The sequence below is a fragment of the Dendroctonus ponderosae genome, unplaced genomic scaffold (assembly GCF_020466585.1).
Source record: "Dendroctonus ponderosae isolate FM_Combo_2020 unplaced genomic scaffold, Dpon_F_20191213v2 Dpon_F_20191213_12, whole genome shotgun sequence".
Lineage (NCBI taxonomy): Eukaryota > Metazoa > Arthropoda > Insecta > Coleoptera > Curculionidae > Dendroctonus > Dendroctonus ponderosae.
The window spans coordinates 174362-190260 of NW_026017316.1; the positions used below are offsets into that span (position 1 = coordinate 174362).

The window sequence follows — 15899 nt, forward strand, 5'->3', positions numbered from 1 at the left end:
GGTTTTGACGCTCGGCTAGTTGAGATATTTTTCTTTCTAGCGTTTTACAGGTTAGGAATTTCTGATTAACCTTCAAGAAGAAAAGTAGGCTTTTGAAAAGCGCGTTCAAAATGGTTTCTAGTATTTTTTCAAAATTTCTATTCGTTGATGAGTTAGGAATTTTTGAATCTTGCCGGTCGGCTATAAAGTATGTCTTTGCTTGTAGCGTTTTAAAGGTTATATATTTATAAGCCATTAATCTTTCACAGAAAAAAACCTGTTTTAAGGAGCTTTTTTGCTCTTTTGCTTTTAAATTAAATTAAAAATTTGATTTAAAGTTTTAAACCGTCACTTTGCATCCTAGCCTCACCCGCTTTCTTTGGAAGTTCGGCAACAGTGCCTATTGAACTCTGGCGCTGTTGTCATGAATTAAAAACCGAAAACAAACAGATAATGAGTCTTTATTATTTCCTTTATTTACAGAACACTTAGATGTCTTAAATCTAGTAGAAAAGCGACAATAAATATCTGAAAATTACACATTTCCTCTATTGCTTCATATGTTGTGGTCATATAATCATTTAACGTAATTTGTACAAAAATCATCACCGAATAAAATAATAAAAATACGTATTTTTCTTACGGCTAATTACAGTTAATTAACCAATTAATTACTCTTAATTAATTACGTCTAATTAATTACAGCAATTGAATCGATTAATTAATTAGGTATAACTACATTTAATTAACCAACTAATTAGTCTAAATGCGAATACACTATCGGTAAGACGACGTTATAAAAAATATTAATCGACAATTAAAACCCTAAAACTAGAAAAAAATATAAAAAATCAACCGGCGGTAACTTGCGTGGACTTACCGCTAGAGCGGTAAGTCTGGACTGGGCAAAATTTCAAAAAACATATTTATATATATCTATTGCCTACTTTGCGCGAAGCGTGGCAACATTGGTACCATTTGGACAGTTTCACTCAATACTATTAAGTCACATTCTGAAGCACGCGCGTCTTCAGGGCTTTAATGATCAGTAAGTGAACAACATTTTGGTTCTTGGATGGAATCGCAAGGATTTTCCCAAAAAAAAACAATTTTTTCCAGAAAAATCCCCCTCTAATACTAATTTCCTACAGTGCTAACTTGTATTTGTTTTTTGGGATTCGGGAGCTGGAGAAAAGAGGGAAAACAGCCCACAAAACGAGCCAGGTTGCCAAATAAACCCACTGTCTGCTGAAAGTGGGGTTATGGGGCAACGGATTTGACTAGTATGACAGCCAAGTATGACAGGAAACGTCAAAACGGACGCCATTTTGCGGGGACTGTCAGTGCAAATTTACCTTTTAGGTTTCGGAGTGCGTGTGCAAATGGTGGCCGTTGTGTATTTTGACGATCTCGTCGTCATCGTTTCGAATCGCGTTGGCCAACCAACACGTTATAAAAATCCCTATAATCTGGAAAAGAAACAGGTTTTGTACTGGTTTTGCACCGAAACACGTCACACATTACAATGACATTGACATTGACATTGACACTAACATCCCAGATAAACAGCACGCATGTTGTGTGTGTGTGTGTGTGTGGATGTGCCGTACTGTGCGCGAACATTGCGCAGTGTGCGCTTGCGATGTTCGCGCAGAGTGCGCACACGTTCTACAGGCGCGTTTCAATGGAAAGTCGCTCAGATCGGCGTCTCCGAACTGTGCGTGTCGGAGCGCTCGCGATGCTCGTGATGGCCGTTGTGTATTTTGATGATTTCGTCATCGTCGCTTTCGATCGCATTGGCCAGCCAACACGTTAAAAATATCCCTAGAATCTGGAAAAAATAGAGCTTTTATGCAAAACGGTGCCACTTCAATGCAAGTTTATGTAGGAGTGCAACGCTTTTCTGGGCCGCTACCAAAATAATGACAGCGAAGGAAATGGGGGGAAAAATCAGCCAACCGGCAACGTTGCACTGCGCCAACTGACACACACAACACATACTTAAAAACTAGGTCAAACACACAAAAGAGACTTAGTCTTCTTTAACCAGGCCGGCTAACCAACATGTTAAGAATATCCCCAGAACCTGAAAATGACCAAATTCTGTCAGTAAATGTGTTTTTTTTTTTTGGTGATTAGTCGGCAACACCTCCACCAATGGTCGGGCAACGTTGCCGTGTCTTCGTCCCAAGCTGTTGAAAAACCCGCTAGTATTTTCGTGTCTTTCCACTTCTTATGTGAGCACAAAGTCAAAGCGAAAGCATGAACATAATGAGAGCGGCAACATTGCATTGAGTGCTGACGTCCACTTAGACACTTGCTGGCCATCAATTTTCCAAGCACAAAAAACGTTTCGATTTTTTGCGGTGGAAATCATCAGGCGCAGCGCAAATGCAATCAGTGGATGTGAACAACACTCAACCTAACCCCTAAAAGCTTTGCAAGCGTGAACTTATGACCGATGAGATGAGATGACATTCAGTGACAGCTGACAGACTAACCTCAACAAATGCGATCCCGATGCCCACATAGACGAGAATACTGGTTGACATGTGGATCTTTTCGACCAAAGTGTCGTAGCAGCCCACTTGATGGTAGACGGCGGTGTCGCCCCAGCAGAATTTATCCAAACAGCAGGAAATCGGGCGAATGTTGTCGGGCCAGTCCTTCGGGCCGTCAACACCGCAGCATTTAAACTGTCAAAAAAGAAAATTGTCATTACAAACGTCATATGTCAAAAACATCGTTTGACACTTACTTGACGTTGCAGCACGTCCCAGTAGTTCTTGTCGCGGCCATCGATCGCATCGTAAGCGGTTCCGTATTGACCTGCGCCGCCCGTAGTCTAAAATGACACCACCACTGACATTAGGCGAACTGTCACAATTTGACGTTGATTAGCTTACCCTGTCCCGTGCCACGTCGTAGTAGTTGCTGCGGTCTTTGCCGCTTGACAGCACGTGTCTAAGCGATTCTGACAGCGACTCTTTGAACGCCACCTTGTAGTCGGTTTTGAAAACTGCTGCGCAGATTCCGACGGTCAGTTCCATGATGAAAACAGCCAATAGAAGGCCGGCAAACTGAAACAGCAAAACAACCGTTAACACTAATCCAATGATTATTTGACAACTTGGCAACAATGCAAATGTGCTTGGAAAAGTTTTTTCGATTTTTGGCTGCCAAGTTTGCTACGCTAGTCAGAAATTGCGGCTACTTGAGACATTCCACAGCATTAAATTTGGCAACATTGTTGGGGGGAAACATTTTTCATTGCTTGAAACATCCCTTTAACTTACTTTGTTTATCTTCATCCTGAAATTGGCCAATTTTTCATTATTGTAAGTCCTTTGCCTTAATAGAACGTTAAAAGGACGTTTTCCCATGTGAAAAGTACGTCGCATTTCTGCTTCGATTTAACCAAGAAATTGGATTTTGATTGCGGTCAAATCTCGCAAGGTCTTTAGGACGTACTTTGCGGAGAGCTTGAACGTACTTTTCACGTCTACTCAAGGTAAACACGCCTGTTTTTACAGCTTGAAACGTTTATTGGGTTAATAAATTAATATGGTGATCGCACAGAACTTCTGTTTGAAAAGTTTTCAAAAAAGAGCTTCTATTGAGTTAGTTTCTTTGCGATTTTACTTGTTTTCAACATTTTATTTTTTTCGCCCAAAGAAAGCTTTCTGGTGAAAAAAGTTGCTCTTCATAAAATGTGCGTAGCGCCAAAAATTAATCGGGAAGTGCGTTTTCCGAATGTAATTGTCCATTGATTTTAGAGTAATTGTAGATTAAGCAGAAAAAATTATTGACTGAAAAAATTACCTTTACTCTAAAATTGAGGATTTTAGAGTAAAGTAAAATTTTGAGGACGTTAATTGCGTCAAATCTCTTAAGGTCCTTAGAACGTACTTTCCACGTGACGTACGACGTCGTGTGGTTTTAGTAAAAATTAATTACTGTTTATTAGTAGCCTAAAATAGAGGAATTGAAATTTTTTTTTTAAATTGTTTTACCTAAATAGAACGTTAGAATGAATAGAACGTTAAAAGAACGCTTCATGATGTAAAAAGTACGTCGCTTATTCAGCTCGATTTAACCAAGAAATTGGACTTTTATTGCTGTGAAATCTCGTAACGTCTTTTGAACGTACTTTGAGGAGAGCTTGAACGTATTTTTAAAGTCGGTTCAACGTAAATACACGTGTTTTTACAGCTTGATTGATTTTTGAATATTTACTGGTTTATTAAAGTAATATATTAATCGATCAGAAGTTTTGTTTGAAAATTTTTCAAAAAACAGTTTTTATTGAGTTTCAATTCAAAACCTTCGGTAAATGTTCAACAACGCTAAAACTCTCTAGAGGTTTCACCGCAAATCACAGTATTTGCCATCGAATTAAGAAGATTTCTTCAAAAGTCAGGGATTTTTGAAAAATTCAGCGTTGCCGGAACGTTGGAAAAAGGATCCTGGCCCTTTTATAAACAGTCACAGCTCCTCAATTTTCAAGCGCACCAAAATTATGTTAAATGAGGAAATAAAAAGCATAAAAATTCCTTTAAAACGAGCCCTTAATATTGAAAATCCTGAAAAAATTCAGCAAAAAATGAGCGAATTAGCGGCAACGTTGAAAAGTTTTAGATTGTCGAAAAACGTTGCTCTTTATAGTAATTACTTGACAATTTGGCAACATTTGAAGGGAGTTTGTCAAACATTTTTTTAGGCTTTTAAGCTTGCCAAGCTCGACTGGAATTGCGTCTGCTTGAGACATTTCTTAGCATTAAAGAGCATGTATATTTGGCAACATTGTCAAGGGGAAAGTCTTCCAATCCTTGAAACTTCACTATGAGTAACTTTGTTTTGCTTGCCTTTAAAACTGAGGACTGTCAAAATTTTTGATAGTGTTTTACCTTAATAGGACGTTAAAAGTACGTTTCATGACGTTATAAGTACGTGGCTTTTCGATCTCGATTTGACCTGGAAACTGGACTCTAATTGCGGTCAGCTTTCGTAACGTCTTTTGAACGGACTTTGAGGAGAGCTTGAACGTACTTTTAACGTCTATTCGACAAAAACACGCCTGCTTTTACAGCTTGAAACGTTTTTTGAATGTTTATTGGGTAACTAAATGAATGTATTTATCGAACAGAACTTTTGTTTGAAAAGTTTTCAAAAAATGGATTTTATTGAGTTAGTTTCTTTGCGATTTTACATGTTTTCAACATTTAATTTTTTAGGCCAAAGGAAGCTTTCTAGTGGAAAATGTTGCTCTTCATAAAATGTGCGCAGCGCCAAAAATTGATCGGAAAGTGCGTTTTCCGAATGTAATTGTCATTGATTTTAGAGTAATTGTAGATTGAGCAGAAAAAATTACTGATTGTTTATCTTTACTCTAAAATTGAAGATTTTCAAAATTTTTAAAAAATTGTTTTACCTTAAAAGAACGTTAAAAGCACCTGGTTTTCCATCTCGATTTCACAAAGAAATTGGACATTGCGGTCAAATTTCTTAACGTCCTTAGAACGTACTTTAGACGTGACGTACCACGTCGCTTGGTTTTAGAGAAAATTGAGTAGAAAAAAATAATTACTCTTTATTTGGACTTTAATGGAGGAATTTTTATCTTTTTTTAAACTGTTTTACCTAAACAGAACGTTAAAAGGACAATTCATGATGTAAAAAGTATGTTGCTTATCCAACTCGATTTAGTGGTTTCACCGCAAATCAACGTATTTGCCATCGAATTAAGCAAATGTCTTTAAAAGTCAGAGATTTTTGAAAAATACAACGTTGCCATAACGATGGAAAAGGACCACTTTTGCAATTTTTCGCAGTGCAATTGCGCGTTTTCATAAGTGTTTGAAAGGGCGGCCCTTTTATAAACAGTCACAGCTCATCAATTTTCAAACATATGAAAATCATCTTAAAAGCGTAAATGAAAAGCATGAAATTTCCTTTAAAATGAGCCCTTAATATTGAAAATCCTGAAAAAATGTAGCAAGAAACGTTGATAAGTTTTAGATCGTCGAAAAACGGTGCTCTTTATAGTAATTATTTGACAACTTGGCAACATTGGAAATGCGTTTGAAAACCGTTTTTTGGTATTTGGCGTCCAAGCTTGCTAAGCTCGACTCGAAGTGCGTCTACTTGAGACATTTTTCTGCATTAAAGAGCAGGTATATTTGGCAGCATTGCCAAAGGGAAAAGTCTTCCAAAGCTTGAAAATTTATTATAAACAACATTGTTTATTTCTACTTTAAAATTGAGGACTTTAAAATTTTTGTATAGTGTTTTACTTTAATAGGACGTTAAAAGGACGTTTCATTACGTTAAAAGTACGTGATTTTTCGATCTCGATTTGACCAAGAATTTGGACTTTAGTTGCGGTCAAATCTGGTAACGCCTTTGGAACATACGTTAATGCGAGCTTGAACGTACTTTTAACGGCCATTCAACGTAAACAGGTCTGTTTTTGCATTTTGAAAGGCTTTTTGAATGTCCATTGGGTTATTATATGTACATATTGATGGAACAGGACTTTAATTTTGTTATTGGGTTAGTTTCTTTGCGATTATGATTGATTTTCTCATTTAATTTTGTTCGCCATAAAGAAGCTTTTCAGTGATAAAAGTATTTAGCGACAAATTCTGCGAATTTCGCTGGAAATTGGGACGTTTTTGATCCCAAAAATCTCGGAAACTAAAACTAGTAGAGAAAAACCGAGTACGTCATTGGATAGAGGGGCTCAATGCGCATTAAAAGTTTATATTACTTTTTTTTTAGTTTCCTTTTTTTTGCGGCTCGAAGCCACTCAGAAAGTTTGCATTTGAAATGGTTCAACAACGCTAAATTAATTAACTAATTAATTAATGGGATCACCTAATTAAAGCCCAGCCTTTCAGTGCCCGCCGTAATTAATCAATTAAGAGCCCTAATTGATTAATTAATGAAAATCCTGAAAGCTGAATCGTGTTGAAGCAATTTGCCAACGTCTAAACATAGATGCCAGTGCAGAGTGGCGAATGCAAGGGATTTTTCTACGGAAATTTATCGACAGATCATAATCGCGCATTTCTATTCAATTGTTGAAAAACCTTCAGTGTTTTTCCACCCAAAACCAATTAATTCCAATCATGCAATCGGTTCTTGGCCTTGAAAACCGCATGCCTGTACACTTTTACGGCTTTGACCCGCTTGCCGACCAGATTTTGTGCTTATAGATGCAGTTTTTCTCGCCGTTTTTCTTACGAAATTATGCGGAACTGTTTTGTTGATTTTCTATTAAAATTACCATTGTACTTAACGTCCGAGTTACGTGCTTTAAACAGGAATTTTGCGCCAAGTGGCTTGTTTCTTCAGCATGAGTTCCTTCTGGTTCACCAGGACTCTTGAACCACATTTTCCACCTGTTCCTTCAGCTAATTTAACCAGTTACGGTATTGACAGGCGGCTGAAGAATTCTAATGAAGATTGAAGTGAGTCAGCTGAATAATGTGAGTCACGTACCAATGAAAACGGTTTAATTAATTGATGGGCTTCGTTGAAGTATTTGTGTAGGTGTTGTTTCGGTTTGTCATCGCTTCTCTAGGCTTTGCCTCATTCTGACCTCACTATTTCTTGCCTGATTCTACTGTCTATTTATATCTGTTTTCAGATTTAAAATCGCACTCTTACTTGAGGAGCTGTGAAGGTTTATAAAAGCGCCGCCCTTTAGGAGACATTTGCGCTTTTAACTCGTTGGATTCTGGAAGGATTTTCTCCCTCAAAGGTTTTTCCGGAAGGCAATTTTCTAATTTTATTTTCCCTATTTCCTGTCCGCTTTATTCCAATCTGCTTTCGACGCTGTGCAGATTTATAACAGCGCCGCCCTTAAGGAGCCGCAAGCATTTGCATTACTGTTTGCCTTACGGCTCGCTCATTTTTGGATGTATTTTCTTTCTCAAAGGGTTTTTGAGAAGCGACTTTCTCATCTTGACTTTGCTATTTTCTACCTGATTATATTGTCTATTCAGATCTGTTAACAGAATTTAGATCGGAGCCAAAGTAGAGGAGCTGTAAAGGTTCATAAGAACGCCGCCCTTAGGGGCAAGGAAGCATCTAGAAGCTATCTAGCTTTATTATAAGCTATCTAGCTCACTATTTAATTTATTGTTCGCTTATTTTTGCATTAAATTTCCTCACTTAGAGAGCTCTAAAGGTTTATAAAAGCGCCGCCTTTCAGAAGACATTTGCACTTTTAACTCATTGGATTCTGGAAGGATTTTTATCCTCAAAGGTTTTTTTGAAAGGCAATTTTCTAATTTTAATTTCACTATTCCCTGTCGGCTCCCTTTCAATTCCAATTTAAGAATTTATAAGCTATCTAGCTTTATTTATAAGCTATCTAGATCACTATTAATTTATTGTTCGCTTATTTTTGCATTAAATTTCCTCACTTAGAGAGCTCTAAAGGTTTATAAAAGCGCCGCCTTTCAGAAGACATTTGCACTTTTAACTCATTGGATTCTGGAGGGATTTTCATCCTCAAAGGTTTTTTTGAAAGGCAATTTTCTAATTTTAATTTCACTATTTCCTGTCGGCTCCCTTCCAATCTGCTTTCGACGCTGTGAAGATTTACAAAAGCGCCGCCCTTAAAGAGCCGGAAGCATTTGTATAACTGTTTGCTCAATTGCTCGCTCATTTTTAGCTGAATTTCCTTTCTCAAAGGGTTTTTGAGAAGCCACTTTCTCATCTCGACTTTGCTATTATCTACCTGATTATATCGTCTATTCAGATCTGTTAACAGAATTTAGATAGGAGCCATGGTAGAGGAGCTGTAAAGTTTTATAAGAACGCCGCCCTTAGGGGCAAGTAGGCATCTGCATGTGCCCACTATTTCTTTTATTGGTGGCTTATTTTTGCATTAAATTTCTTCACTTAGAACGCTCTAAAGGTGTATAAAAGCGCCGCCCTTCAGGACACATTTTCGCTTTTAACTCGTTGGATTCTGGAAGGACTTTGTTCCTCAAATGTTTTTTTGAAAGGCAATTTTTTAATTTCCCTATTTCCTGTTGGCTTCATTCCAATCTGCTTTCGACGCTGTAAAGATTTATAAAAGCGCCACCCTTAAGGAGCCGCAAGCATTTACATTATTGTTTGCCTTACGGCTCGCTCATTTTTTGATGTATTTTCTTTCTCAAAAGGTTTTTGAGGCGCCACTTTCTCATCTTTACTTTGCTACTTTCTACCTGATTGAATCGTCTATTCAGATCTGCCAACAGAGTTTAGATCAAATCCAAAGAAGAGGAGCTGTAAAGGTTTATAAGAACGCCGCCCTTAGGGACAAGCATCTGCATGTGCCCACTATTTCATTTATTGGTCGCTTATTTTTGCATTAAATTTCCTCACTTAGACAGCTCTAAAAGTGTATAAAAGCGCCGCCCTTCAGGACAAATTTTCACTTTTCACTGGTTTGATTCAGGAAGGATTTTCTTCCTCAAAGGTTTTTTGAAAGGCAATTTTCTAATTTTAAATTCACTATTTTTTGTCGCCTTCATTCCAATCTGCTTTCGAAACTGTAAACATTTATAAAAGCGGTGCCCTTAAGAAGCCGGAAGCATTTGAATTACTGTTTGCCTTATGGCTCGTTTATTTTTGGATGTATTTTCTTTATCAAAGGGTTTTTGAGACGCCACTTTCTCATCTTGACTTTGCTATTTTCTACCTGATTATATCGGCTATTCAGATCTTTTAACAAAATTTGGATCGGAGCCAAAGTAGAGGAGCTGTAAAGGTTTATAAGAACGCCGCCCTTAAGGGCAAGGAATTATCTGCATGTGCCCACTATTTCATTTTTTGGTCGCTTATTTTTGCATTAAATTTCCTCATTTAGAGAGCTCTAAAGGTTTATAAAAGCGCCGCCCTTCAGGACACATTTTCGCTTCTAACTGGTTCGATTATGGAAGGAGTTTCATCCTCAAAGGTGTTTCTAGAAGGCAATTTTCTAATTCTAATTTCACTATTTTCTGTCGGCTCAATTCCAAACTGCTTTCGACGCTATGAAGATTTATAAAAACACCGCCCTTAAGGAGCCGGAAGCATTTGTATAACTGGTTGCCTTATTTCTCGCTCATTTCTGGATGTATTTTCTTTATCAAAAGGTTTTTGAGACGCCACTTTCTAATCTTGACTCTACCTGATTATATGGTCTATTCAGATCTGTTAACAGAATTTAGATCGGAGCCAAAGTACAGGAGCTGTAAAGGTTTATAAGAACGCCGCCCTTAAGTAGTCAAGAACCTCTGCATGTTGCCACGGTTGCACTCGTTGCTCACTCATTTCTCGACATATTTTTCTTCGCCAAAGCTTTTCTGACAGTCCACTCAAAGGCGGTTGTTTTCCTTCCAATCTTGATTTTCGTAAGATTTAAAATGAGGCAGCTGTGACTGTTTATACAGGCGCAATTTTTCGGGAGACTAAACGGTCGAATTTGGGCGCAAATTTGCTCAGTTTTCGCTTAATTCGCGATCGATCTTCGACATTAACAGCTCCTTTTCATGGAAATTTAACGCCGGTTATTTTGTGTTTCAGGAAAATTTTTATGCGATCAATAATTCAGGAGTTGCGGTTGGTTATAAAAGAGCCGCCCTTTTAGATTTTAACGAAAATGGCGAATTTTGCAATTTTAAACGAATCGTTCACTTTTTTCTGTGGCAACATTGCATTGTTGGAAATTTTTTTATTTTTTATGACACTCAAACATCTCCTGCTTTGACTCGTGGAGTTTTAGCATCGCGCCTAAAAGCTTTTAGCACATTAAAAGGTATTAAGTGGGCATTTCACATTGACGTCGGTAAATTCCGAGAAAGTCCTTGTTTTTGCATCGGCAACATGGCGTTTTCCGATAAATTCCGGTTTATTTAAAGATTTTGCACCACTTCTGGAAACCGTTTAGCTACAAATTCCCAAAAACTTTTACTTCGCGATGGCAACGTTGCATTGTTTGTAATTTGAACAGTTGGGAAGTTCATTTCTCAGCAAGTGCTTTCTTGGGAAAATGCCAAAAATGTCATTATTTTAATCGGCAACTCCGCTTTTTTGAACATGTTTGTGAAGTAGACATTTTGGGAGGTTTCTGAGTGCAAACTTGCTGCTGGTTATTCGTAAAGTCCAGAAAATCGGGGATTTTTCAATCAATGGCAACATTGCACTGTTTGATATAGTTGGATGACAAGGGAAATTCAGACCATGTTTTAGTCGACGATCAAAGTTCATAAAATAAACAGTTAAAAAGTTTTTGTAACCTAAACCTAAAAGTCCAGAAATATCGCTGTGCCAACTGGCAACATGGCAGTTTTTTCAGGTTTTGCGACTTTTCATTAGAATCATGCATTGATAGCAACGTTGCACTGTTAGACATTTCCTGATATTTAACGAAATTTATAAGTAATGGGTGGGATTCAACAATCCGACGGTCTGGAAGAAGTTGAACATTCCAACTAATTCACTCCATTCTCGTCTAGTTTCCGTCGGATTTTTGATCACTAGGGCTCATTTTAATGGAAATTTTTCTCTACTAATTTGATGTTTTCAGACAATTTTTGTGCGACTGAAAATGGACGACGTATGACGTTTATAAAAGAGTCGCTCTTTCGAAGACAGGAACCGAATATCGCCATTGCACCGCAAAATTTGTACTTTTCTCAATGGCAACGTTGCATCTGTCAAAATCTTCCAATTTTTTTTTCAGAATTTTGACGTTCTTTGCCAAATTGTTTGATTTTTTGCGTTACTGTTGGGGAGTTTTAGCGACGTTCAACGTTAAGTGAATGTATTGTATTTCACTGTGGTAGAGTGGGGAAAAATTGTAAATTTTTAAAGGCAACCTTGCCTTTTTTCGGTCAATTCCTGGTTTGTTTGCACTTTTTGCTGTGTGAATATTTTGACGATGTTTTAAAGTAATTTTGCAGAAAACGCCCTAAAAATTTGACTTCAGTGGCAACGTTGCAGATTTTGACATTTGTTGAAAACGTCGTTGCAACGTGAACAGTTGGGAGTTTTCGAAATGCCGAGTTTACAATAAGTAATCAGTAATGCAGAAAGTCTTATATTTGGACTGGCAACACTGTACTTGATAGGTTAATTTTTGTTTTATATAACAGTTTGAACATTTTGGTAGCGAAAATTCCTTAATAAAATTGGAGGAATTTGAAAATTTATTTTTGGAGACTCTTTTGGACAGGTCCTGAGTTGCAACATGGCTTTTAATTTTTTTCCTAATTTCTAAGGAAAATTTAAACAATTATCCCAACGTCGACTATGAGAAGATGCGTACTTGGGACGTTTCGGATTTATTAATTTCTCCATGAACATTTGCGGAAAATCTGGCTAAAACTTGACAATTTTTTTATTGATTTTTATTCTATTTAATATTTTCATGGTTTTTCTCTCCATAAGAAGACTTGATAAGTCAACTTGATTGATTGGCAGATTTTCGCATTTGGGTATCCCAGATGACTTCAGTATGTTTTGCTGAAAAATCGTGGAAACCTTGACTTTTATTATTTGCGATGTTGAATTTTTGATTTTTTCATTTTTGAATTTTAGAAGAAAGTTACTTTGAAGAGTTTTTGCTCGATGACTGAAGCTCGTAACCGGCACCGTTGGGAGTTTTCACAGTGTAAACTTTCATTAAACTACTGCAAACGGTAAATTCGAAAAGTTGGAATAAACGTCGTGATTTATCTGGCAACATCGCATTTTTTGACGTTTTGCTATTGTCGATGGCACTTTGAAGCTTTAGTGGCGTTCTACTGTAAATTACCTGACAAATTGCTGTTTTTGAATGACAACGAGGCATTTTTTTGACATTTTCGACTTTAGAATGACATTGTGAAGATTTTCTGTCTAGTGGATGACATTCGTAAGCTGAAATATCGGGAAGTTCTCGCACTGTTTAACGTTGAAAACGCAATTTTTGATGTTTTGTCCGAAAATTCTGGAAAAAGGCAATTATTAATAGGGCAACACTCGTGCTTTAATTTTTTGTTTTTTTTGTACTAAATTTTAACGACTTTTCAATGGTTAAACTTGATGTTTTAGTCAGTTTCTGCTAGTTTCTCATGAGCGTTCTCCTGAAAACATCGTAAAACCGAGGTGTTTTGCACTGGCAACGCTGCAATTCTTGATTTTCTTCAATAACTAGAAAAATTCTGCACAATTTTGGTTCAGTCGGTAAATCATGTCAGACGACCAGCTGGGGAGTTTTCGCAATGTTAAACTTTTATCAAATGACTTGGAACGTTAAAGTAAAAAATTTTGAAAAGCTACGCTGTTGCATTGGCAACCGCGCAATTTTTGATGTTTGCTTGTTGTCTATAGCGATTGAAATATTTTTCGATAAGAAAACTCAAAAGAAAAACTTGATAGTTTCGAAGTTATTTGGTTGTTTACATTCTGTTAGCTGCTGAAGAGCGTTATCCTGAAAACATCGTAAAAACGGGGTGTTTTGCATTGGCAACGCTGCAATTCTTGATTTTTTTCAATAACTAGAAAAATTCGGCACAATTTTGGTTWAGTCGATAAATCATGTCAGACGACCAGCTGGGGAGTTTTCGCAATTTTCAACTTTCAYCAAAGAACTTGCAACGTTAAAGTCAAAAATTTTGRAAAACGTCGCTGTTGCATCAACAAGACCGCATTTTTTAAATGTTTTCTTGTTTTCYATAGCGATWGAAATAYTTTTCRATARGAAAWCTCAAAAGAAAAACTTGACAGTTTTGAAGTTATTTGGTTGTTTACATTCTGTTAGCTGCCGAAAAGCGTTCTCCTGAAAACATTGTAAAAACGGGGTGTTTTGCATTGGCAACGCTGCAATTTTTTATTTTTTTGAATAGCCAGAAAAAATCTACACAATTTTGGTTCAGTCGGAAAATCATCTCAAACGACCAGCTGGTGAGTTTTCGCAATGTGAAACTTTCATCAAAGAACTTGCAGCGTTAAAGCAAAAAATTTTAAAATCTTCGCTGTTGCATCAACAACACCGCATTTTTTTGATGTTTTCTTGTTGTCTATAGCGATAGAAAATTTTTTTCATAAGAAAACTCAAAAGGAAAACTTGATAGTTTTGAAGTTATTTGGTTGTTTACATTCTGTTAGCTGCTGAAGAGCGTTCTCCTGAAAACATCGTAAAAACGGGGTGTTTTGCATTGGCAACGCTGCAATTTTTTATTTCTTTGAATAGCCAGAAAAAATCTACACAATTTTGGTTCAGTCGGAAAATCATCTCAAACGACCAGCTGGTGAGTTTTCGCAATGTGAAACTTTTATCAAAGAACTTGTAACGTCAAAGTCAAAAATTTTGAAAATCTTCGCTGTTGCATTAACAACATCGTATTTTTTGAAGTTTTCTTGTTGTCTATAGCGATAGAAATATTTTTCCATAGGAAAACTCAAAAGAAAAACTCGATAGTTTTGAAGTTATTTGGTTGTTTACATTCTATTAGCCACTGAAGAGCATTCGACTGAAAACATCGCAAAAACGGGGTATTTTTCTCCGACAACGTTGCAATTTTCGCCTTTTTGAGTCGCTGAGGAAATTCTACATAATTTTTGTTCAGTCGGTGACTTTCCTAAAACGACCAGTTGGGGAGCTTTCGCAATATTCAACTTTCGTCGGAAAACGTCCAACGTTAAATTCTCAGATTTTTGCAAAATTTCGCTATTTTATTAGCAACACCGCACTTTTGACGTTTTGTTGTTGCTAATGGCAAGGCCAATATGTTTTAATAGGGGAACTCAAAAGTGAAACTTGATAGTTTTGAGGTTATTTGGCTGTTCACATTCTTTTGTGTCTGTGCGCTACTGAAGCGCAATAGCAACACTGCACTGTTTTACATTTTCGGATTTCTAGGGAAATTTGCCGTAAGTCCGGTGCAGTAGGAAAATTTTGCACGTCCACCCGTTGGGGAGTTATCGCATTGCAAACTTTCCTTCAAAGATTTTCAATTTTATATCCGAAAATCTTTTAGAACTTCACTGGTTGAGTTGGCAACTTGGCATTTTTCGACGGTGTGCGATTGTTCTTGGCATTTTGAAGAGTTTACATTCAGAACATTTGCATCGAAAACCTCGCGGTTTTTGGAGATTTTTGGCCCTTAACCTAACAGAGGGCCACTGAAAACCTCTTCCAAACGGGCCCTTCTTCAATGGCAACGTTGCCTTCTTCGATTTTCCTGATTTTTGAAGACATTCCGAAAAATTTTGTGCAATGTTTGACAGTTGCATCGCAAACAGTTGGGGAGTTATCGCAACGTCGAATGTTCTTTGCCAGTTATCGGGCCCTTGCGTGCAAAAACCGCCTATTTGACTTGGCAACGCCGCATTTTCTTGACCCAGGTCTAAGGGAAAGTCGGGTTTTGACCATCAGAAATCGCACATGCGTAGGCCTACTTGGCCACCCCCGGCCAGGTCAACTGAACATTCCGCAACCACTTGCCGATTATTCGCAAAAAGTCGTCAAAAACCTCGCGTGAACGCTAAAAACAAGCAACAAGTGGTATTTATGATGTCATGATTGTTTTTAAAGTCCGCCTGAACTGCGTACTTATTTTGCCGAGCCGGAAAACCTGTTACAGGTTAGGCAACATCAATAAATTAACCATTTAAATGCCTCGAGTGAGCGGTTTTTCGTAACCTTCTGGTATTTATTAATTTCATTAGCCTGGATTTATTCGATTCGTATGCGAACGAAACCGGTTCGCTCTGCAAAAGAATTCCGATAGTGTTCACTAAAATTCGGCCGTTTTTCCGCTCGATTCACGTAACGGTTTGCCGCTGTACGTGGGCTGTTCGACAAGTTCCTAAAGCAACCCTGAAGATGGCGGTTTTTCAAAGTTCCTTTGCAGGATTTGGGCGATTTTGCCGGCTGTCGGTCTTTGACCGGC

At 37.5% G+C, this 15899-nt stretch overlaps 1 protein-coding gene across 1 annotated transcript in view; it reads right to left on the reverse strand.

Annotated features, from left to right (window-relative positions):
- Window positions 1–422: 422 nt before the first annotated feature.
- The window catches only part of LOC109545102 (23 kDa integral membrane protein), a gene marked incomplete in the record, with an annotated part of 25130 nt that continues 9653 nt past the window's right edge, over window positions 423–15899 (reverse strand). Inside the window, 4 exon segments of the mRNA XM_048662871.1 lie at window positions 423–1810; window positions 2481–2675; window positions 2738–2824; window positions 2886–3059. Of these exon segments, the coding sequence (XP_048518828.1) occupies window positions 1676–1810; window positions 2481–2675; window positions 2738–2824; window positions 2886–3059 (591 nt within the window).